A 24,620-nucleotide genomic window follows, 5' to 3' on the forward strand; every position below is an offset into this window, starting at 1 on the left:
AAAATATATACAAATATTTTTGCAATTATCAGTCATAAGGCCTGGCACTCAGCAAGGGGCATCAACTTTCTAACAACAATTTCTACCAAATTTGGATTTCTATATTACTTAAAGAATAAATCAATAGATAAGACATATAATTCAAATTACTTACATAAGAACGATTATCTTGTTATCGCTTGTCCGTTTTTGATGTTCTGTTTCAAAAATGATAATAATACCAAATTATCAAGCTGCTTTTATACATATTATTATTTATTTAAGAATTAACGACGCTTCTTGACTATAAGGTCCCTGCGTCGACCCTGCAGTGCATTCCTGCAGTGTGATTCGATCTCTGGGTCCCGTATTACCAAGCTAAGGTCAAATCCACTGCGCCACCACAGGACTTTATGCATATTATTATGTCAATGAACGAGTTTTCAAAATTCATTGCGCTTGCCTCATAAGTAGTATGATCTGAATTCAAATAAAAACACGTTTTTCACGTTGTGTCCATTTGACATTTAACTAGGATAAGCCTCGGGCGTGACTTCAGGAGTATTGTCCCTATCTTTCCAGCTCTCAGGTTGGAATAAATTATGTATACATAGGACTGCATACAGGAGTACTACTCACTTAGATAAAAAAAACTTCGGGACAAAAAAATCAAAAACAAATCTACAAATTATTTGATACTTTGCATAAGAAGCGTTCGGAAATTTATGAAAATTCAGGATTTCGGGGCCCAATGTCTACTCATTCGACCTGTAATGAAGACGACTATTTCTTTTTTCTTTTTTTTATTGTTAATGAGAATTTTTTTTATTGAGAGAGATGTGTCCTTAATGCAAATTGAATCATTACATGGCCAGATTTTTGGTAATCTGAAAACAATCATGTGTAGTTATTATCTGGGACAGGATTTTTTTCCAGATTGTTGTTAAAACAAGAGTCACTTTGTTTCTGACATCAAAGTGAGCATATTTTTTTTTTATTTTAATACTGGAAGCCTGAAGCAAGTATTTTGATAAGTATATGACGTTTGTTTCATGACTAGCGAATAGTATTAAGGCTTTCCAGAATACTTCTTTTATAAGAGAGGGAAGGTAAGTTCACTTCAAGTTTGTATTTAGGGAATAGGGCAGCAAACTTAATTTTAAAACGTTCTTAAAGCCAGACTAAAAAAACAGGAGATATTAGTGTCATATACTTCCGTGTTGAGAGGGGTGCTCAATTTCATCCGTCTCTTTTTATGACTTTTTTTCATAAACCAATAACATTGTTTCTTGCTCTGGATAGGAAATAAAGCCCCCCCTTTTAAAGATCGGTTTAACTAATAGTTTAAGCTAACTTTTGCTGAGCAACAAATGTAGAAATGCAAAGAAATACAGTTGCTGGATGGACAAAAAACTACCACATTTTATAACATGAACAGTTCTTTTGCGAGAAATATTAAACAAGTTAAAGGAACTAAATTTTCTTATTCACGACACTTTTACAAGTTAAATCTGTTTCCATGTGCCCGGGACAAGTATTTCTTTGAAAACGAATTTCAGATTATTTTGAAAAAGGATAGCTGCACGTTATTTATCGATGAGAATAGCAAAGTCATTAAATGAAGACATGTAGTCTTGATGGGACTTCAGCTTGTCTTTTCGTGAATCCAATAATCTATGCTATACCGGGACAGCTTTAGCGCTAAACAATTTTACAAATAGTTTATAATACGAAACACTTTTAAAATAGAGAAAAAATAATCTAAATATTAAATCTAACACGTCGTTGACTTTAGTACATACAAAATTTTACATTTCATGATACATATTTTCTAATAAAACGTGAAAATTTCCGAAAGAGTTTTAAAAAGATTTCTTTGCCGTGTTTTGTCTGAAAAGAGAAAACAGATTATTCTTTAAAAGGATTTCTAAGCATCTTTTGTTCACGGAGTATCAAACAGTTCGTGGTAACGAACCGTAGTAAGGAGCGACCCGGCTCAATAGTAACCAAAACTCTAAAAAAAGGAATTTTGTGAGCAATAGCTACATCAAAAGAATTGCGTTTTAATGCTGATTTTAAATGTATAAGTTTAATCAAGTTTAGTCTTACCCATCAAAAGTTACGAGCCTCAGAAAATTTGCCTTATTTTAGAAAATAGGGGGAAACACCACATAAATGTCATAGAATTTGAACGAAAATCACACCATCAGATTCAGCGTATCAGAGAACCATTCTGTAGAAGTTTCAAGCTCCTATCTACAAATAAGTACTGTTTTACTACCTATCTTACTGTTTTAAAAAGTAGAGTTGAGAGAAAGTGTCAAACTTTAGCGTGAAAAGAGGCGTTGAGGAGGGACCAGCCCCTTTCATATACGAAGTAATTTCTGTTCGTTTTAAGTTTTAATGTCGCTCCTTACTTTCAGTTAAAAGACTTGTTTTTTTATTATTTAATAACGCTCATTAAATGAAGACAAGCAGGTGACTGGGTTTATAGCTTAGATTTGTATTTTTGTGACTCCGATAGTCGTTTCTACTCGGCTTAGCATCAATACAGTATAAAATAAATTTTCAAAACAGCCCTCTTAAAATACAAAAAAAAACAAATATTAATGATAACACGCTAATGAATATAAAAATGCAACAAATATTAATGCTAACACGTCAATGAATAGAGCTTTAGTACAGAATTAGTTTTAAGTTTTGTGATAGAAGTCCTTAGCAAAACACAAAAAAATCGAAAAAGCCTGTAAAAGAGACCTCTTTATGGAAAAACTAGGTTGTTTCCATATGCCAAAACGTCGATTAAAATCGTATATTTTACAAAACTATTTTAAGAAGCTGTATTCCATTCCTTGAAAATGGCAGTGTGAGTACAGCTTCTTAAAGTTCCAAAAGAACTGGGTTCCAACTTCGCCAACGGTTCTTAACATATTAATGAGAAAAAGAGGGTATCTCCTCAGTGGAATTTTTTTACACGCTCCGAGAGAGCTAATCTGATCTTTGTTACTTAATATTATCTGTATATTCCTCAAGCCTTAGTTTGAACTGTTGAATTCTTTCGAAGCATCTTTTGTTGACGGAATATAACACTCATTAAATGAAGACAAGATAGAAGGTGCGTACTTTTCTTATATATAAATTTCAAAGGCGCTGTAAAACACTTTGAAATTTCCCCTTAAATGTGCTGTGTGTTTATTTGTGAGAATTCTTACAGATGGAGTCTAACTATTCCCTTTATTTTCTCTGCTTTGTTCTTTTTCTTAAATTCCATCTTGCGAAGAAGGTTGAAATAGATTATCATTATTATTGCAATTAAAGTTAATAATGCTTCACCTCTATCTCCGTCTTTCCACAAGCATTTTGAACATGAAAGAATTCGCTTACACATAATTCGGTTGCAAGTCACGTAATCAAAATCATCGATTTTTAGTTTCAGCAAAGAAGCTAAACATTCTAAGGCAAACTTTATACATTCTGCGAAAATCTAGATGAAAACTTTCACTAAGTTCCTTTTCCACAATATTAAAAAGGTTGTCGTATTTCGAGCCAATATTAACAGGAGAATTAGCAGCATTATCGTATTGCTTTATTGGACGGGTAATGCGCATGTCGTTATTCAAAGAGCTTTATGTGACACTCTTGCAAACTGAAATCCATAGCATCATATAAACTAAACACGCTTCATCTATTGGTTCTATGAGTTTTCCAGTATTTTGTTCTGAAAATTTGAGAATCTTTTTCGAAACATATCTTTCGTCACTCGTAGAAAAAGTTAGAAAGAAGATTTGCCAGCAAAATTTTCATCTTACTTTTGAGGCTTGAAAAAACTTGCTTTATGTAAACGTCAGGTGCTGATAACCGTCGAAAGTCCGGAGGGTGGTTTTTTTCTCTCCAGTAATCATTACTATATGTGAAAAAACGACTTTCAAATTATTGGAGCAAGATGATTAATTTTCTTTTTTTTTACGCTTTCTTTTTGTATTCAAAGCTTCTTAATTAGCATGAACTACACTACCATTATTTTAAAGAGACAAGACTCGTTAAACTACACATATGCCACTATGGTATTCACAATATCATGTTCAGTCTCTACTTTTCAATCCTGGCAATGTCATAGAGGCAAGGAAATGCCCAGGATTTTCGTGGAATAGGGGGTATTTTTGTGGGGAGGGGAGCTACAAAAAATTGAAAAACCCATCAAAAAATTGTTTATTTCCATCTTTGTTACTCTTTTGTGAGTCAGATAAATATTGGGGAGGAGGAGAAGATTCAAACCTGTTAGCCCCTCTCACTCAGATACAGCCTTGGTCTAAGGCTCCGTTTTAGTTTGAACAGTGGCTTATCTTCATTGGTGATTGACGGATATTATGGATCCTTTACTTTGGAGCAATAACCCAAACAGGGTTAACAACACTAATAACGCTAAAATAGGACACCGTCCTATTGCTCTTCTTCTTAGACTGGCAGATATACCCTGTTACAGGTTTAGAAACACTCTTGGTTCTAAATGGAAATAGGGAGTGGCGTCTTCTATTCTTCTTATGCCTACTAAAAAGGATATTGACAAAAGAAAGAAAGGAGTGGCCTTTTCTAACCATCTTACGTATGAATTAAGGCAAATCAGGATCTCCTACCATGCTTTGCGCATAAGCTTCTTAAGAGTAAATTCCTTACTACTCTTATTACACAATTAAAACGGATCCTAGCTGTGACAGTAGCAAGACCTAGCAATGAGTGTGTCATATCATAAATAGCGTCTTTAATTTTGAAGGTAATATCTGTGTACGCCTAATCTCGTGCATGACAGTGCCATAGCTATTAACAGGCAAATAAACACAATATTATTAACAGGCTAGTAACTGTTATAAATATAAAAAGCAGTATTTATTTAACGTTATAATGAAGCCATATAAGAAAGATGCTATTGTATAAAATAAGATGCATATGGACTGCTCACAATTTCCTCTAATTTTACCCAAACAAAGATTTTGGGGCTGGACGACCGTAAAGATGAATCCATGAGGGAGGAAAGACCCATTCACTTTTCTTCTAAAAGAACAAAATTATTTTCAGTGAAATCAATAATTATATATGCAGTACATAAATAAAAGACTAGATAAGAGATGAAGTAGGTAAGCTATACAGGCCACAAAATATTTCAACAGATTAAAAAAAAAAAAATGTTTTTTTTCATGATTGATTTACAATTTTGCCAGAGAAATTCAACCGATGTAATTATAAACCAACAAACTCAGCACAATAAAGCCTAGCAAAATTCTGCTGCTGCAAAACCTCCACCCATAGAGGAACAAAATGACGAAATTCGCTAAAAAAAAAAAAACTCAAGTCGTGCCAGATCTAACGCGGTAAAACTCAACGGACATGAACTTCAACCGAATAACGCTAAAAACACAAAATGATTTGCTTCTAAGTTAAACCTAATTCCTTTGATTTAGGTGAAAACTAAATGATTTGAACTTGACTTTATAAGATTTTTTTAGACAAGTGGCGACCTTACTCAGAAGGAATCCTCATTCGTAGGAACAGTAGGGACACTGAAGCCAGTTCTGGCTTCAAGAGCATGCGTAAATTTCACGACTTTGCAAGGATAGAGTCGGATCAATATGTTTAGAAGATACGGGGAACGCAACTTCTGAGTCTCAAGTTTCCTAACTTTCCTTTCTACCGCACTTTCTACTTTTGACAATACTGAATTTTTGTCTTTTTTTTCAAAATGGATTTGAAATTTTACCTGCAAAATTTAACGGATTCAATAATTTGCAAACAATGAGCAATCAGTGCAACATAAAACCAAGCGAAAATCAGCCATTACACGATCTTAGCCCATTCACGATCAAATGACAAAATTTGACAAAGAAAAACTCGAGTTCTATTAAATCCAACGCGGTAGAGCTCAACTGATACAAAATTCAACCGAGTAAATCTAAAAACACAACATGGTCTGTTTGAAACTAGACTAGCTTACCTATGGCCTTAGACTAACTAACCTACGGCCTTGATCGTAGGAATAGCCGAAGCGTTTCAACTAGTTCCTACTTAAAGAGCTTTTAGAAATTCAAGGGCTTGCAAGGTTAAAATCCAACATATAGGTTTTAAAAACGTGGTGGCATCCTCTTTCTTCCTTAGAGTAATTTCTACATTTTCTAATTTTTATTGGCCCTCTTTACTACTATTGGTTTGTCTTTTGTTTTTTCAAAAACACATTTACAGATTTTGTCTTTGGAAGCACCTTCGCTCAGCAGTAAGAAGTCGAGGGGAGAGCCATCTATAAGATCACTTGATATAAAATTCTGGAAAATATTCATTATTTTCTATGAATTACATCTGAAGGACCTTTCACTCTGTGTTACCAAGTGAAGGCCCACAAGTGACTACTAAATTGTATGGTCTGGCTCCAATTAAGAAAAATGTAGATGTAGCTTTGAAACTGAGCTCATCTATTTTTACTAAGCTTTATTACTTAGTGCATAGACTAGAAATGCTTAATTATAACCTATCCTCTTAGTTATAACCCCAACCTCCAAAAATAGAGAAATTACAAGACCTCCAAAAACAGAGAAACTATGAGGTTTTGCTTACAATATCCCTAAGACCTAAGGATACGTCAACAATATACTGAATAGATAGCGCATTATAGACCTCGGTTATAAAAACATTAATTATGACTTTTATCGCCGGTAAAAAATAAAAATCTCCGTACTTAATCATATGAGAAATTTCAAAATACTGCTGTTAGGCAATGTACACTTAAGGTTAACTCATAGTTTTCTACGGCGGGACGACCTCAGTCGGTTGAAAATCCAGCCGGATTCTAACAGGAGTCAAAATTAAATTCAGTAGCTAGCTTTCACAACAAATTGTTTTCTAGTTTTCTTCATCTCAAATAGTATTTAGCTCCCTTCTCTTTGGATCAAAGTGAAAAATTCCTTTCTTCGGTCGAATACATTGCATTCAAAATGAGTTAAAGCTTGGATAAAATAAAAAGTTTTGTTATCAAAATGGCTTCCACAAGCAAATAGTGCCAGAACTACACGTAAAACAAAATAAAATGAAATGAAAAAACGTTTATTTACCTTTTTTAGATAGGTACTCTAAGTCTGATCTTCCTTTAGATACGTATCAAAAGAAATTTTCGTAAAGTTTTATCATAAAAATGCACTTTTTGTAAATTTAACTTATTTTATCTTCAATGTCTAAACTCTGGAGCAGTTTATTATCACAAAACGTCTTGAAAAATTCACTAATCAATTCAAGCCTAATTAATCAAGCGCTAATTAATTCAATTCATTTTTACATCTGCAAAGGATGCTGGGTAATTGTTTCTGGTTCAGCTCTTGTGATGAGTTTGAAGTGAACAGCAAGATATGTTTTATTTTATATCTTTGACTCTTTAATTAACCTAGGTAGAGTCGGAAGCCTAGAGCGAGGCTGAAATAAGATTAGCTTGGTATAGGAAGAGAATCCTATACTAGGCAAGAGATCTTTCCCCGAGGGAAAAGAAGAAAATTGGCTTATGGCGCCTGGAGCCAAATAGTTTGGCACTTTTATACCACTGGCGAAGTACACTTGTCAGAACCCTGACGGTTGTAGAAAACGCCAAAGACGGGACGCGGGGAAATCCGTGGCGCGTGGTGACCCTAGAGGTGTATCGCCAGGTTACTCTGGCGACAAAGGGGGTTTAGGCCAAGCCTAATTAAATATAAAAATTAGAGAAAATTACAAAAATCGGCCGTTTTTCCTAGACAAATTACAATAGTCAATTGTAAAATTTTGAGGATAAAAAGAAATAACGTGGAATTAATTGAGTTTTGAGTTTATACTGGGGGAGTCTCTCCGTATTTAAAAGTATTATAGGTTGTAAGAACGGACAAGACAAAGTGAAAGCTGGAGTATTATTTGAGTGAATTAGCAGATTTAGAGATAACAAAAGAGATAACTTCAGCAAATTATAAGATTGATTATTCAGCAGGTCAAAAATGTATGTCTATATTTATAAATTAACATTTATATAAGATTAAGAATATAGAGTCTTATATTTATATAAGATCATTGAACACGAAAACTTCGGAAAATTTGTCAGTTCTGTGCGCACATTTGATAAGGAAGGTGAGAGGCACCTGTCCTATTTGATAGTCGGCCTGAGTGGAGATAACATTTGGAGTACCAGTATGAAAGTTGGATACGTTGTCTGTTTTGCAGGATAGTTTTCCCTATTTGAGTTTTAGTCCAGCTAATCCATTAGTAGAATATTGGCGCATTTGTTCACTTTACTTTTCCCGTCCAATCCCTGTTATTTCACTTTTTGGAGACATATTTCCCTGGTGTAAAATTTGTTTGCTGTGAATTCAGCTGTTATTCTCTAATTAAGTCTAGATATTCCGGCTGTTTGAGGAATTGTTGAATATCATTACGCGGCACTAATAATTCACAACTGTAACTGCGTGTCATAATTTTTGCGTGTCGGGCTTACCACGTTTGACCAATTAATTAAGAGATAATAAAATTGGGAAGGAGTAAACCCTTGAAAATGAGAGGGTATGAAGTAGGCAAGGAAGCTATAATACATGAAAAAAACAAGACAAGTTTACCTTTCAGATGCCATGCAAAATGAAGGAGAGTTGCCGATCAGAAATAGTACACATAAGGAACGAAGAAATATGGAACGGATGGACACAGAAAATGAATTCAGAGTATATGACAACAGAGAGAATCAAAATAAACTGAGTAGCAGGAGTAGTGTGGGCTCAATGTCTAGCAAGGGGTCACAAAAAAAGCAATAAAGTACATCTTACGCAAATGCTGAATTTCTTAATGCAAAAAGAAGAGACTAGAGAGCAGAAAGAGGATGCTGAAAGAATACCCAGGGAACGTAAGGAGAAGGCTGAAAGAATAGCTAGAGAGGCAAATTAAGAGAGAGATCGCCAAGAATTTAGATGAACCACGATAGGTATAATTAAAGCCCACTGGGGCACAAAGAGGTGGACGAACCCATAAAACAAAATGGGAGGCTAAGCCACCTTGTCTAAAAAACGAAACGCTTGATACTCCGGTTCGAAATGCTGGTAATCCGTAAAAATGGGATGCGAAAGTGAAGAGGTCATGTAATGTTGAAAATAAGGACATGTAAAGTGATTTTTCGGAAGAATGTTTAGAAATTTACAAACTTTAAAGTTTGTTAATTAACAAACTTTTTTGAACTAACAAACTTTAAACTAACGACAAGTACATACCACAATGAAGCACCAATTGTACCCAAAAAAATGAGAATAAATTGATCGTACATGCTTTTCCTTTTAAAGTTAGAGAATTTCAGTATAGTATGAAAAACCAAATGACAGAATTCAATTCCAATTTGATTACGAACTATTGTTTTTGCGGTAAAAGTAAAATTAAACTAAAAGAGAGGAAAAAGACGCAAAGCGAAACTACACTTTAAGAATACAATGTTCGTTTAGCGACGAGTTGATTCCTATTACGACAAAAGAAAAGAAAGATAAAAAGGAGAAAAGAAATAACAAACGGAACTGCAATAAAGAAATGCAGTCAAAGATGATGGAAATTCGAGTTCAATTCAGATTTGATGATGATTAATTTTGCACGATCGACAAAGTTGAGAAAAGTAAAAAAGAAATGAGAAAACAGACTAAATTTACGAATTTAGTCTGCAAGGGCGGAAAACAAAAAATAGGAGAATTACAAAATTACTAAAAGATAAAGAGCTCAGGGGGATGGGGGAAAGTGGTAACAGACACAGAGGAAAAATTACAAAACTACAGTAAGACGAAAAAGCTTAGGAGGGAGGAGAAGGCCCATGACATATAAAAAAAACTACAAATAATCATAAAATAAAATTGAAAGGACTAGAACGGGTCAAAGAAAGATTGGGAGGTACTGAATTTTGGGGTTGGATTGAAGAAATTTGAAAAGAAATCTGAGACTAGTCTGATCAACTAGAAGTTTTGATGTTTTATGAGGGAGAGGAATCCCTTGGAGAAGATCCCCTGCGGGAAGCCGTAAAAGACTGCCATTTTCCTCAACGCACAACTGGTGGGCAAGTTGTGATTCCTTTATTGAGGCCTTGCCTTTCTAGTCTTCAGTTGATATCGCCGTTTGTTCTTCATACAACTGTCTTAGGGGATGGGACCCAGAAAAAAGTGATTCATGGTTTGCTCAGATTTGTACTTCATCGTGAACCCCTATCGTTTTGACTGGCCTTTGTATTTTCGACCATACATGATTTCAAGTTATGCCAATGGGCAATTCAAGTTTTAATTGAGATGTGGTGTTGTTTCCACCGATGGAGATGAGGAGGCTGGTTGAGCTAATTTTTCTTGATGACTGGCATCACCAAAAGTGCCCGGACCTGATTTTACACTTCTCCTAAATGTAAATTTGGCAAGAATGACCAATTTTCTTTAAATTTAATCGTGCTCAGCACGATTAAGTTCCACAAATCTCGTGGATTCTCACTTCTCAGAAATCCCAAACTATGAAGCGAGTTTTACAAACAATAGCTTTGACTGGTTTGAAAGATATAACGAATGGCAATGGAACTAAGCCAAGGGGATGGTATAGTCATGTATTTATAAGCAAACGTGTATCTGCAGTGGAGAGGTACAAAAGAAGATGAGAAGATAAATAAGTTTAGTGATTTTGAAGTTGGTGTTATATGTTTTGTATTTTTACGCTCTGACCAATGGCGTGGTGGCGGTCATTTCTCTTAGGAGGGAGGAGTTGGAACCTTTGGCTCTATACTATAAAAATGTTCTCTTTGTAAATTTAGCTTATTTTGTCTTCAATGTTTAATCAATCTCCAAACAATACTGGGTAATTTCAATTTCGGCTCAGCCATTCAATCAGAGGTCCAGAGGGGCACGCGCGAAGGTGCGTCTCAAAGTGTCTCGATTAATTGTAAGAGTTTTTGTGTTTCAGTTCTTGTGATGAATTTAAAGTGAATAGTAGGATATGTTTTATTTTATTCATTTGACTCTTTAATTAGCCTAGATAGGATCTGAAACCTAGAGAGAGGTTGAGATAAGTGTAGTTTGGTATACGAAGAGACTTCTGACTAAGCAAAAGATCTTTCCCCGAGGGAAAGAAAGAGAATTGGCAGTTTAATGCTTATAGTTCCTGGCGCTAAATAGTCTGGAGCTTTAATATCACGAGGAAATACACTTGTCAGAACCCTGACGGTTGTGAAAATAGCCAGAAACGGGACACCTAGAGATCCGAGGCGGTTCATGACCCCCTGAGATACCGCCAGGTCACTCTGGTAACATTAGAGATCTCCCAATACTGAGAGAGAAGGAGTAGAGCCCCCCTTCCAGCCTACATGTTGCTTATAGTAGCGTCACTAGGTTACCTTCACCATTTTGCGTTCGCTTTGCCAAAATTCACTATCTTCTCTCAGGCCTTATGTCAAACAAAGTAGAGCTACAAGACGTATATCATAAAGCAGCTTACCGTGGTAACTGAGATTTTCCGGATGAAATATCGTAACAGCCCTATATTTACGTCACTGGGTCACTCGCCATTTGACCATCCCTTTGCCAAAACTCGCCGTCTTTTGTCAGGCCTTATGTCAAAAGAAAGTAGGGCTGAAAGCCGTCCTTCATGACGTGACTTACCATTGCAACTAAAATTCCCTGAATGAAAGGCTAGAATAGTCCTATAGTGACGTCAGTCGATTACTACACCATTTCACCGTCATTTAGCCAAAATTAACCATCTTCTGTCTAGATTTATATCAAAAGAAAGTAGAGCTACAAGACTCAGTACAACTAAGAAGTCACAAGACCCAGTCCAATCGTCTTTTATATCTAATTAAGGGAGCTCCACTGGTTCCTGTTTTATTTATATAGTTAAGAATAAGTCTCTTTTTATAGAATATATAGCTTATTGAAAAACGAGGTAAAAAGACTTACCGATGAAATCTGCAGTGCTTCCGAAAATTTATCAATGACCAACAAAGCGTCTGGTATATTATTCCCTTCGGATGTAAAAGAGAGAATGGCACTCATTGGCATCCGTATTTCATTACTTAACAGAAAAATTGCAAATTTAATTCAGGTTTTCTTAGAATTAACAATCATCCATTTAAATAAAAATTGTTCAAAGTCTACCTTCCTATTAAAAGAAAAAGGTGATGAAGCCTTAAAAAATAGTACAACTTCTAGATTCTTATACAACTTTTGAGTATTTTCTTTTTGTAACAAGTTTCTTCCTTCTTTTTTCCGTGAATCAAAGGAAAAACATTCAATCACTAGAAAGGAAAGCAAAACTGATTAAGAGACGGATCAGAAGAAACAAAACATTCTCAGAACAAATTACTTAAAATAAACCACTCAACAGGAAATCATTCCATGGTTAGTCTAATTGCTCATTTTTCAATTTCTTATCCTCTCATTTAATCCTTCCATTTTAATATTCCATCAAATGCCCAATTCATTCATACAAAACACTATAGGACTTTAAATCTAAAGCTTTCCTACGTTTCTCACTCTAACAACGTTCCTGAAACTAGTAGCACCTGTGATCAGAAACACCAGTGTCAATTACAAAAATTTCAGGGGCAGAGGAGTATCAAGGTATTTTTTTACAGAGAGAAAACCGTCTGAAATTGCCAAAAACTTCGTTTAAAAGATTAAGCGATTGCAAAATCTTCTCAGGCAATCCTTCAAACTTTCCTTGAGTGGGCTCCTCCTATCCAGAGACTTGCAAGTTCGAAACTAATGAATGCATTTTGAACTAATCATTAGCCTGGTACGGTAGACCCAAAATAATCTATGTGACTAGCTGATGAGCACCTATGCCTTTGAAATCCATTTGTTTTTTCCGCTACGGGAAAACTTCAGATATGGTGGGGAATGTTTATTAGAATTGGAAGCAGAATATTTTGGAAGCGTCAAATTTACTTCTCTGTGTAAGATTAGGTAGAAGGTGCTGCTTCGTTACAATCTGTTCTTCCAGCCACGAGTACATTCACCATCAGTGGATTTTTTTAAGATTCCAGCGAAATTTTTATTAAAAGATACGGGCAGTCATCAAATGGTTAGCCCAATCCCTCCATTCTCTCACTTCATTCTCCCATTCCAGTAAATCCCGTATTCATTCGTACAACGATAGCATGGCTTTAAATCTAAAAGCTTTCCTCATTTGTTACTCTAACAATGCTCCTGGAGCTTGTAATAGCAATGATCGCTGACATTGATGTCAATCAGGATTGCCAACTTCCACACTTTCTTAGTTTTTACACTCTTTTTTTACCTAATTGCCCTCTTCCCCTCCACGGACGGAAATCACACTTTTTTGCAAATTTTTAATTAAAATCCCTCTTCTTTGCACTCTTTTACGAAAAGGTGATAGAAAAAGTACTAAGGAAATAAAAACTTCCAATTAAATAATTTGAGTGCAAAAGATACAACTGCTGAGCCGGTATAATCTCTGTTATCTCTTCCTGTGCTGACTAACTTTTACTGACTAACTTTAAATTTTACTTTAATTTTTACTTTAATTTTAGTTTACTACTTTACTTTAATTTTTATGACTAATACGGTAGTGCGTGACTATGCACATTAAGGTGGCATCAAGATCTACGTTTGCGTTTGAAATTTGAATTGGCGTTTAGACTCTGGTGAGTCTAAACACCATTTGTGGAGTCAGTACTTGGTGTGTTTGTTTAGGAGAGTCATTCTGCAAAAACGATATTCAATCAATAAATTTAACTATTCAAAAACCCTTTAATCATCCCTTTGTGACCAAAGTGGAGAGACAAGTTCAAATTGGGAGGGGGTGCAAAACTAGGGAGGAGGAGGAATGTTTCAAAAGTCAAGCTTCCACTTTGTACCCTCAAAACATGCAAAGTCAACTTTTGTCAACAAGAAACGATATTTCTACCTTTCCTCTATAGCGTAACAACGACGAATGGGCTATTTGCATGATTTGTAGCGCTCCTCCAGCGCTTCCCCCTGTCCTCCAGTCACCTTTCCAACATTTCCAACAACCATTGAAGAAAAAGGCAAATAGATACAAGGAAAAGGCAAATTAACGATTGGAAACGTGGAGAGTGGAAATCCGGATTTAACAAAATAAGTCAAAAGCTGTTTGGCGCAACCAATCTTCTTCGAAATCAAAAAGTGAGCATGCAGTAAGGTGATGGAGAAGCCGCGGCAAAAACAAACTTTTTCAACATCTACTCTAGGATTTATTAAACCCTGCAAAGACGTTAAGCCTACACACCAAAGTGCAAATCGCCCACATCGGCTTGTGATAGCAATCTTGGAAAGCAGTTGAGTTAGGTGAACGACACTTTCAGAAATGAATCCATGGCCAAAAATAAAGCCTGGGAAGTTATTTATGAGTCATTATGTCTACCTTCTTTTTATTCCTTAGGCTAAGACGATTGCATAAATCACAGGTTTTTGCAGAGGGTGAAAGTCAAGCATATTTTCTATACAGGTATGAACTTGTATTAATGCAGAAAAAAACTGTTTTACTTAACTTTTCAGTTTCAATCTTCTTTTCATTTGCTTTAGTTTCTGAAAATGCAATTCCTGTTATTTCAGTAGAATTTTAAGCCACTTCAAGGGTTTTCCTTAAACAAAAGATTGATCAGAACAGTGAGAGGGGCTGCATACCAATTTGACCTGCACTTTTTATGAGCTCATAAGTGAACACGCTCTGTCCATGGGCGCGCAAGTGCGACATTTATGAACAGATTTTAGAATAATCGTTGGCCCGGTGCAGTAGTTCCAAAATAAGGTACGTGTCTTGCTGATGAGCATCTATATCTTTACAATCTTTGAAGAGCTTTTCCGCCACTGGAAAACGTCAGTTATTGTGGGTCAGGTTTATTACACTTTAGAGTTATTATTTTGGAGGCATCACATTTACTTTCCTTTATTAGGTTATTCATAGGTCACTATACTCAATACAATCTCTTCTACCCGATCGCAAATATATTCATCATCAGCGAATTTTTCTCAAATATAAAGCAAAATTTATAGGAAAAACAACGAGTTTTTTAGCATTTCAGAATCAGCATGCCATGTTCAAGCATTTCAGACGCACATTACTTCTATTGAGCTGCAGAAGCAGGCGACAAAAAATGAATGAAAATGGAATTGCATGAGAAAGTAGGCCTAATCCTAGTTTTCGTTGTCACTATTGTATATCACTAGGTAATCAATTCCACTTTCTATTCAGTCTCTTCTTCTTTATTGTTTACGACGAACTCTTTGTTTTAGATCTTTTTAATTTACATTTAAGTTTATCCAATGTAATTTGCTGGTGGATGGTAGAAATCGTATGTGTTTAGCACACAAGACATGGGACATTACCCCATTTCAAAACCAAGCTTGTTCAACATTTCATGAACACAAGCTGACTAGAAAATGTCTTCCTCATTTGAGAATCTATATTTTATTTTCTTTGAAAATGGACACCATAAGTGAGCCGACATTAACGAACTGACAAAACAGTTTATTTCTTTTTTTAGGGCTTGCGCTTTTGTTCCGTTTGCAGATGTGATAGGAGTGCCACTGACATTTCGATAACATCCCAAGATTCTACTACTACTATTACTAACAACCGATACAGCACCAAGCCATCTAAGCCCAACACAGCTACGCACGCTCCTCCCCCATCCCAGTCTATTCAACGCCTCCCTCTTTGCAACCCCATGATGTTCGAATTTCCCTTGAATCTTTCCTTACGACCTCCTCCCACCCCTTCCCTGACTGCCTGCTTTTCACTTGGCCCTTGATGGTTGGCCGACACGTATGATCTTTGACAATCTATCATACTTCATCCGCAGAACTTATCCTAATCGTCTCAACCTCTTCTCGCTATAGTCCAATGAGGTGGGATTGAAACATATTTTTCGAACAGCTTACTATTTGAAATTAGGTCAATGAGGCAGGTACCAAAAACAATCCGTAGAAAATTTCTCTGAAAAACACCAATATAATCCTCCTCCGTCTTTCGGAGAACCCACGCTTCAGAACCATGTTTGCCTATTGTCTTTACTGTAGCTTCCAATATTCTAATCTTGGTTTACTGAGTTTTCTTCCTACTCTTCCAAACTTTTTCTACTGTAAAAAAACACCCTGACCTTTGGCTACTCTACTTTTAATATCTTACTATACCAACCGTATTTACTAACAATACTACCTAAGTAAGTGAAGCAGTCCACTTGATCAATATTCTCGGTACCTAGCATTACCTCTTCAACATCATTTATTCCCAGTTTTACCAACTTAAGTTTTCTTAATATTAATTCTGAAATCCCTTGTTTGACTTGTTTGACTATATACTCGCAAAACCTCCAAAAATACATTTATTTTGCTTACATTATCGTCTAGGATCTCAAATCATCAGCATAATCTAAGTCTAGGAGAATTTTACTTCCCCATTTGATTTCTTGCTCTCCCATAGCCTTTGTATTTGCTCATTAGGACAAAGTCCATCAAAATGATCCATAGAAATGGGGATAGAACTCAACCCTGCTTAACTCATGATTCAGTACGAAACCACCTACTAACCTCATTTCCTACCATAACCGCAGCAGTATAATTCTGGTACATAGCGTTGATAACTTTAATGTACTTATTTGGCACACTATTCAAGAATGGGACCTTCCCTAAAGATCCTCTACTACCAGAACAAATACTTGCTCATAATCTATAACACCGAGGACTATAAGAGCCTCATGACTCAGGCGCTTCTCAATTGTAAATCTAAGAGTGGAAATTTGGTCGATACATTCTCTCCCCCTCCCTAAAACTCTACTGTTTTTTCTCTTAAAACTTTATCTACAGCATCTCCAAGTCTAAAAAGTACCACCATACTAAGTAATTTGCTTCCTACAGAAACCAATATATTGCCTCTTTAATTACCACACACACTCATCACTTTTCTTAAAGAGGGTTTAATTAAAGTTTTACTCAAATCGCTTGGTACTTCCCCTTTTTCAAAAATTAGATTAATAATCTTCAATAATTTGTCACTAATTTCACAATCACACTTGTGAGCAATCCCAAGGTTTGAAAAATAAGAAATGAATTCACTAATTAAATCTTAAAAAAAGTTATCTAACTAAAAAAAATTAATTCCAAAAAACGAATTAAAAATTGAACGCAAAAAAAACTTTAAAAAAACATGAAAAATTACGAGGGGATAGGGGGGTTCAGACCCCCCCTGGATATGGTCTTTCTATCAGATGTTATTTTCAAGCAAAAGGAAACGTCAAACGTCAAAGAGATGCAGTTAGAGTTCATTCTTTTCCAAACTTTGCAACTGTTAAAGGCACTATTCGATATAGTATGCTAATATACAATTTCTTCCTTTGAATAAAAAAATTAAGCAGGGATTATAAGAGAATGAGACTGGGAGAGACAGAATATGGAGATGGATAGAGGCAAAATAGGAGGTGGAGGAGACAAAGTAGAACAGAAAGAGGAAAAATTGAACGTGGCATTGCTAAGGTGTTTGATAGTTAAAACCTTTCCGTCAAGTGGGGATTCCTATGATGTTTATTTTATCAAAGCATTTACAATTTGATAAATGCTCCTTTTGTTTACGCATTTTTACATCTATCTTTTTACATTATTACACATTCAACACTGACAAGGTTACCAATATATTGGCTTTAATTTTTTTTAACTTTTGCTAATTTCTAATAGTTACAATTAAAGAAGTACGGATTTGCAGACTTGAAGAGCAGAAACGCTTAAGTATTTTTTTCTTTTTTTTCTTTTTTGCAGAACTGCTTAATTAATAGCCAGTTTAATAGCTTTCAAAAAAAAAACTTCAAGCTCTTTGCGATGCATGAAGCGGAGCAAAAGCTACAATTTAAGGTATGTTGATGAACCGGTTTTAGTATATTATTCTAGACTTATGAAATCTATCCTGCCAATCAGGAGATTCTTTACAACTCTGCAAAGACAGTATTTCCACCCAAGTCGCTCTTTTATGCCTCTCTTCGGTTTGACTGTGTGGTAACAATATATTTTTGTGAGGGAATTCCGTAACCTTGGTTTCATTAAGAAAGCATTTCCTTCATAATACTCATATTCGCCATGCTTTGAAGTCAGTTGTGTCGCAGCTAACATGTTGATTCCGAGGTTGTTTTAAAGATGATTAAAAAATCTCTTCTTCTGATAGTACAAATATTTTTGGAATGTCTTTGGTTTCCAAAGACAGGTGTACCTCTCAAGGTCTACTCATTCTTAAACACTGCGTATAATAGCCTTCTACGTTCTCGTATAAGCTGCTTTGCTAAGCTTTTAGCGTGTCTCCGTTTCGTCAGCTCCTCGTGTCTTCCTACATATTAAAAAAAAGTTGCAAGTACGCACCCTGCGTAATGTACAAATGTTTCTGTACAATAATGTACAAATGTGCAAAAAAATGTACAAATGTTCAAAATGTACAAATGTACAAAAAAATCTGTACGTAATGTACAAATATTTCGTAATGTACCAAATGCGAGTGCAAGGATATGGGCGAAATAAAACGGTGAGTACACCGATGTGGTTAATCCAGGTTAATTTTTCTTAGTTTTAAAAGAGGCCAATTTTAGACAAAAAACTTCTTGTACATAAAGTCCCTGGGATTATGTTAACTATAATAGATAATAGCTAATCTCTTCATAGGATTGTTTAAAATCCTATGTTTAAAAAAAAAACAAAATTTAATTTATTGGGAAAATATACAGAGGCAGTATGCAGAGAAGAGACAACATGATGGTATCCTTTATATCATAAAAGTTTTTATATTGTTAAAATGTTTAAAAGAAAAAAAAAACTATTTATATGTAAATCAATTATTTTTACAAACATCCAGTAGAATATTTCGTCACTCCCTCCCCCATTCTTAAAACAAGAATGGGAACACCCCAAAAAATATTGATACAGTTTAATTACCTTGCTTGATAGACAGCTTTACAAATTCCGCCAAAAGGAATCGAGATTGAATCTCCTCCTTCGATATTTTCATTTCGATTAACTTCGAGTATGTACTTTGGCAGTGGTTCAAATTTAATCCAATTTTCTGACCTAAAAGACCATTTCTGACTTAAAGTTCTGGCACAGTAAGTAGATAAAGTGTTGCAAAACTTTGAAACTAGCTCCTTTGCAACTTCAGTACAAAGCAAATCTCTATTAATAAAATGAAGGTAGAACCACCCCGAGATAGTTTAAATAGAATTATAAACACCACATAAACATGGAAACACCATAGAAACAAAGGACAGACGCCTATGTTTAACAGCTCACATTTGATAAGCAAACGGTTTCACTCTTGTTTTTCTACAGAATCTGATAGCAGATGATGAGGATTGCGATAATCTCATTTACATAAAATCTAAATTAAGTTTCGTATATATATATATATATATATATATATATATATATATATATATATATATATATATATATATATATATATATATATATATATATATATATATATATATATATATATATATATATATATATATATATATATATATATATATATATACCGCCAGAAACTACTAGAGCCTTATAGTACATCAAATTAAACAAAACATGTTTCTTCAACCGAAAGTAAGAATCAGTATTAAAACTCAAAACGAACAGAAATTACTCCGTATATGGAGGGATTGCCCCCTCCACAATACCTAAATGTTCACACTAAAGTTTTGGTACCTTTAAAAAGCTTTCTATTCCAATTTAAAGGCCTTGCGTTTCAGGAGCTGTTCTTAAAAATTTGGAAAAAAACACTTAAACTTAGCGTAAAGAGCCCTGTATTGAGGAGGCCTCCCCTCTCCGTGGAAATTTACTCCCATGTAAAGAAAAAACACGCACAGACATCCCTTAAAATTCCTTGTGAGCAATTCTATCCTCACTGAAGATCCCCCTCTGTAAAATTTCTTGGAGAAGACTCAACCCGAAAAATTCTCCATAGCATGCTTTAATTTGGAAAGGATTAAGTTCTAACCGTTTTTCAAATCACTCTGGAAATCCCCATTCCGCTAAAATTATTTCCCGGAAATCCAGACACGCTGAACATTTCCCTTGGACGATTCACCCGGAACATGTCTAAATGCAAAATTGAGAAGGCAAAGAGAAAGTAAGATAAATAAAAATAATTTCGTCTAGGAGGCATTCTATCAAGTCCCCAAAGAGTAAAATTTCCCCTGGAAACTTCACCCCCGGAAATTGCCCTTCAAACGGAAATTTATTCTCATGGAAACCTAATCCCAGCACAAAATCCACCCCCAAATGTCTATATCCCCCTTCCCCTGTACTTCCCATAAGAAATAGAGGAGGATGGGGTTGGTTCGGACAGAAATTTTGGGTTGGTTGTGGCTTCTACTTCAGTGCCTTTTTTAGTTCTTGGCTGGAACAGAAGAGAATGTGTTGATGCTTCGTTGGAAATTCTTGCAGATTTTTATCTCCCGTCTTTTAGAACTAAGCTCAAATTATTAATGTTTCACAAATTTCCAACCCCATCGTGTAGGGTGAGTTTGGACTATATGGGGGTGGGTTCGGACAGCACTTAATTCTCAATAAAATGCAATGTACTTAAAAGTTCGGATACAGAGAAATCTTAAAATCAAACAATATGTACACAATTGGATCCTCTTTATCTCAAGTTGTAGCAGCAGAGGTCGTAATGGAAAGTGAGACCTCGCTTTGTCCGCTCTGTCTTGCCGGTAGCAGCAGGCGATGGAAGGGCAAGAACAATGTCATCTGAAAACACAAATGCTTTGTCCTTGATATCTGGAAAGACAAACCGTGCTCCATTTCTGCGCAGGAAAGAGAATTCCATGTCACTTCCACTTTTTCCTTTGATTTGGGAAGCACAGAAAAAACCACACTTCTTTGACTTTCTCAGCTCGAAATTCACAAGAACAAAGCTTTCAACTTGAGCATTTTCTATGTCAAAAGACTAAGTCAAAGTCCTCTACAAGCTCTCCGCAGTGAAGAGACTCGTGCTTCACGAATCATTCAAGGCAGCCAAGCCGGAATAAGGCTCCGCTCCGTCGTTTTCGCCATCATCACTACGGGTCATACTGTTTTTGCGTTTCTTCGCAGATTGCTTTGGTGGTCTGATCTTTTTCTGCATTTTAGCTGTAATCTCTTCCTTTTCAGGTGTGTCTGTTAAAATGCGAGTCATGCCTCGATTCCGTTTCCCGCGACCCGAACTAGAGCTAGTTTCAACTCGGGGAAGGGTCTAACTTCTTCCGGAGACCTAATCATGGAAGAAGCTGGTGAGGGTCTGGACTCGGAGTCAGCCTACGACAGAAGAGTTGGCGAAACGGTTGTTTGATCTAGGAGCCTGTCTTTCACTAGCGACGGTACAAAAGCTCCCTCGGGAAATATGTCACGATTGAAATGGAAGATCCCAGTGGCTCGGAACGCAGATACAATGTTCGTCGCACTATCTAGGAAGAGAGCTCTGCTGAGCGATGCTACTTCGTAAATCGAAATACGCTGGCAGGGATATAACTGTAGCCACTCATTGAAGCACCCTTTTGGTGCATTCTTGAAAGGAGAAAGGACACCTACGTCGAGTGGTTGCAGTTTATGCGAACAGTGAGGTGGAAATGTCAAAAGTGTCACAAAATTTTCCTTTCAGTGTTTGATCACCCTTACATCGAGATGGCTGTCACGGTTGTCCATTAGCAGGAGGATCGGGTTCTCTGCATCTGGCTTGGTGATCCTCACAAAGTGTCTCACAGCTTCCAAGAGTAAGTCGCCATTGACACATCCAAGGAGGGTGAGCAAGGGGGGGCATCGTTAATTATTCTAGGTACAAAATTCACTCGTGAAAAGTGAAAACCGGAGGGATAGTTGCTCCAGACTCAATTGTGAAACAGACAGCAGTTATATTTTGACCTCTTTCCGCAGACACTGTCTGACCAACCTGTTTTTGTCCAGTCGGCGCTAGGACTTAGGCGGTAGAATCACCGTTGGTATGCCAGTCTCATCCACATTCCAGATGCAATCGGGTGTCAGCTTGGCTCCAAATCTCCCGCACACATCAAGCAACTTAACAAAAGATGTTTGAACTACAGGTTTGCTGAAACTGGATGCTCTCACCTGACTTGTGGGTTCCAGATTTCTGACTAAAATGTCTGGATTGCGCTTAAGAAATCCTTTGATGCTACTTCGTTTTCCGTCCAACTTTCTGGTACAGAAATGTTATTTGCACGAGCTTAAGAACAGACGAAACATCTTGATTCTCTTGTCGTAAGTCCGTGGTTCATAGTAGAACAGACTCGGAAATAGTCTGCAAGTTTCCTCTCGTGTCCCATGTCAAAAAATTGCCTGTTGCGTTTGGATTTCACCAGGAAGTTGATACAGAGTGGCTGAGGCTCCTCATTGGCACTTGTTGAAGCTTCTTCCCTTGATGGCTTTGATCGCTTGACGTAGTCCAGGAGTGTAGATTTTTTTATACCGCAGTTTTCTGCAATTCCTCTCAACGTGCCTTCTTTCTTGATATAAGCCTCAACGGCTTTCTTCATATTTTCTTGATCAGGAGGAGAATCTGGCCACTTTCTTTTGTATACTCGAGGTATTCTGAATAAAAAAAAAAAACAATAAGAAACAGGTAAAAATAAAAATCCGAAAAAGGTAAATGATAAGAAAAACGATTGGAAAGGGCAAAATAGTTGGTGGGGTTGCTTCGGACAGTGTCCGAATGCACCCCACTGTGGTTGTCTGAACGAGCCCCACCTGAAAAAAAAGCCTGAAACCTCACCTACGCATCAGAACTTACAGATGGCGCCAAAAACCCAAATCGAAACAACTTAACAAAGTCTAATTTAAACGTGTCATGCATTAAGAAAGCTAAATGTTTATTAATATAGGCTGAATTAAATCTCGAAGTAAAGAAGATACAGCACGCATAACCTTGGTTTTTTCAGTTTTTTTCAAATATTTCCAAGACGACTGCAGGTGGGGTAAAAAAACAACATACGCAAGTAGAATGCTAGATGGCAGGTTTATAGTGTTTTTTTTCGTGATTAGCAGACGGCTCTGTAGGAAGAAAGGCTCTTGTCCAGATTCACCCCACGTCTGAACCAACCCCACTCTCCCCTACTATATGTTAACAAAGGGCAAATTTTATAACTTGAAGACCTATCCCCTTGAGCTGGGTGTGAGGGGTCATATTATCCCCAAGGCATAGTTTTAGGCCTTTTGAACTATACTGAACAAAATGGCAATCTCAAATTTTTGATCAGACAATTTTGGGGAGAAAAAGGGCACAAGAGGCGGGCTAGCTGCCCTTCAGTATTTTCGGTCACTTGCAATGAGCACTAGAACTTTTATTTTTCACTTAAATGAGCCCTATCCCGATATTATCCCCAAGGCATAGTTTTGGGACTTTTGAACTATACTGAACAAAATGGCAATCTCACAATTTTCATCAGACGATTTTGGGGAGAAAAAATGGAATGGGAGGGGGGCTAGTTGCCCTTCAGTATTTTCGGTCACTTGCAATGAGCACTAGAACTTTTATTTTTCATTTAAATGAGCCCTATCCCGATGTTTTAGGACCATTGGTTCTATATGGTCACCTCTCGGGTTAAAATCGTAAAAGGTAAATGATAAGAAAAATGATTGGAAAGGCCAAAATATTTGGTGGGGTTGCTTCGGACAGTGTCCGAATGCACCCCACTGTGGTTGTTTGAACGAACCCCACATGAAAAAAAAGCCTGAAACCTCACCTACGCCTCAGAACTTACAGATGGCGCCCAAAAACCAAAATCAAAACAACTTAACAAAGTCTAAGTTAAACGTGTCATGCATTAAGAAAGCTAAATGTTTATTAATATAGGCTGAATTAAATCTCAAAGTAAAGAAGATACAGGATGCCTTACCTTGGTTTTTTCAGTTTTTTTTTCAAATATTTCCAAAACGCCTGCACGTGGGGTAACAAAACTAAATACCAAGTAGAATGCTAGATGGCAAGTCTACAGTGTTTTTTTTTTTTTTTTTCATGATTAGCAGACGGCTCTGTAGGAAGAAAAGCGCTTGTCCAGATTCACCCCACGTCCGAACCAACCCCACTCTCCCCTACTATACGTTAACAACGGGCAAATTTTATAACTCGAAGACCTATCCCCTTGAGCTGGGCGTGAGGGGTCATATTATTCCCAAGGCATAGTTTTGGGACTTTTGAACTATACTGAACAAAATGGCTATCTCAGAATTTTGATCAGACAATTTTGGGGAAAAAAGGGCATGGGAGGGGGGCTAGTTACCCTTCAGTATTTTCGGTCACTTGACATGAGCACTGGAACTTTTATTTTTCATTTAAATGAGCCATATCCCGATGTTCTAGGACCATTGGTTCTATATCGTCACCTCTCGGGTTAATCTTTCTTCTGACAAAAAGTACAAAATTCCACGTGTACGCAGATAGGAGCTTGAAATCTCTACACTAGGGTTCTCTGATCCACTGAATCTGATGGTGTGATTTCCATTAAGGATTTTAAAATTTTAGGGGGTGTTCTCCTCTTTTTAGAAAATCAGGCACATTTTCTAAGTCTCGTAGCCTTTTATGGGTAACATTGAGCTTAATGAATTTTATATATTTGTAATCAACACAATAAGCCAATTCTTTTTATA

General features: G+C 36.4%; 1 protein-coding gene across 1 annotated transcript in view; it reads right to left on the reverse strand.

The window, feature by feature from the left end:
• Positions 1-4,848: 4,848 nt before the first annotated feature.
• LOC136035285 (proteasome assembly chaperone 2-like) overlaps positions 4,849-24,620 on the reverse strand; it is a 45,729-nt gene continuing 25,957 nt past the window's right edge. Inside the window, exons 5-7 of the mRNA XM_065716968.1 lie at positions 18,921-19,052; positions 11,925-12,039; positions 4,849-5,028 (exon numbers count right to left, since the gene is read on the reverse strand). Of these exons, the coding sequence (XP_065573040.1) occupies positions 4,951-5,028; positions 11,925-12,039; positions 18,921-19,052 (325 nt within the window). The 3' untranslated portion in view covers positions 4,849-4,950. The remainder of the gene's footprint in view (positions 5,029-11,924; positions 12,040-18,920; positions 19,053-24,620) is intronic.

This window comes from Artemia franciscana, chromosome 14 (genome assembly GCF_032884065.1).
Source record: "Artemia franciscana chromosome 14, ASM3288406v1, whole genome shotgun sequence".
In the NCBI taxonomy this organism is placed as follows: Eukaryota; Metazoa; Arthropoda; class Branchiopoda; order Anostraca; family Artemiidae; genus Artemia; species Artemia franciscana.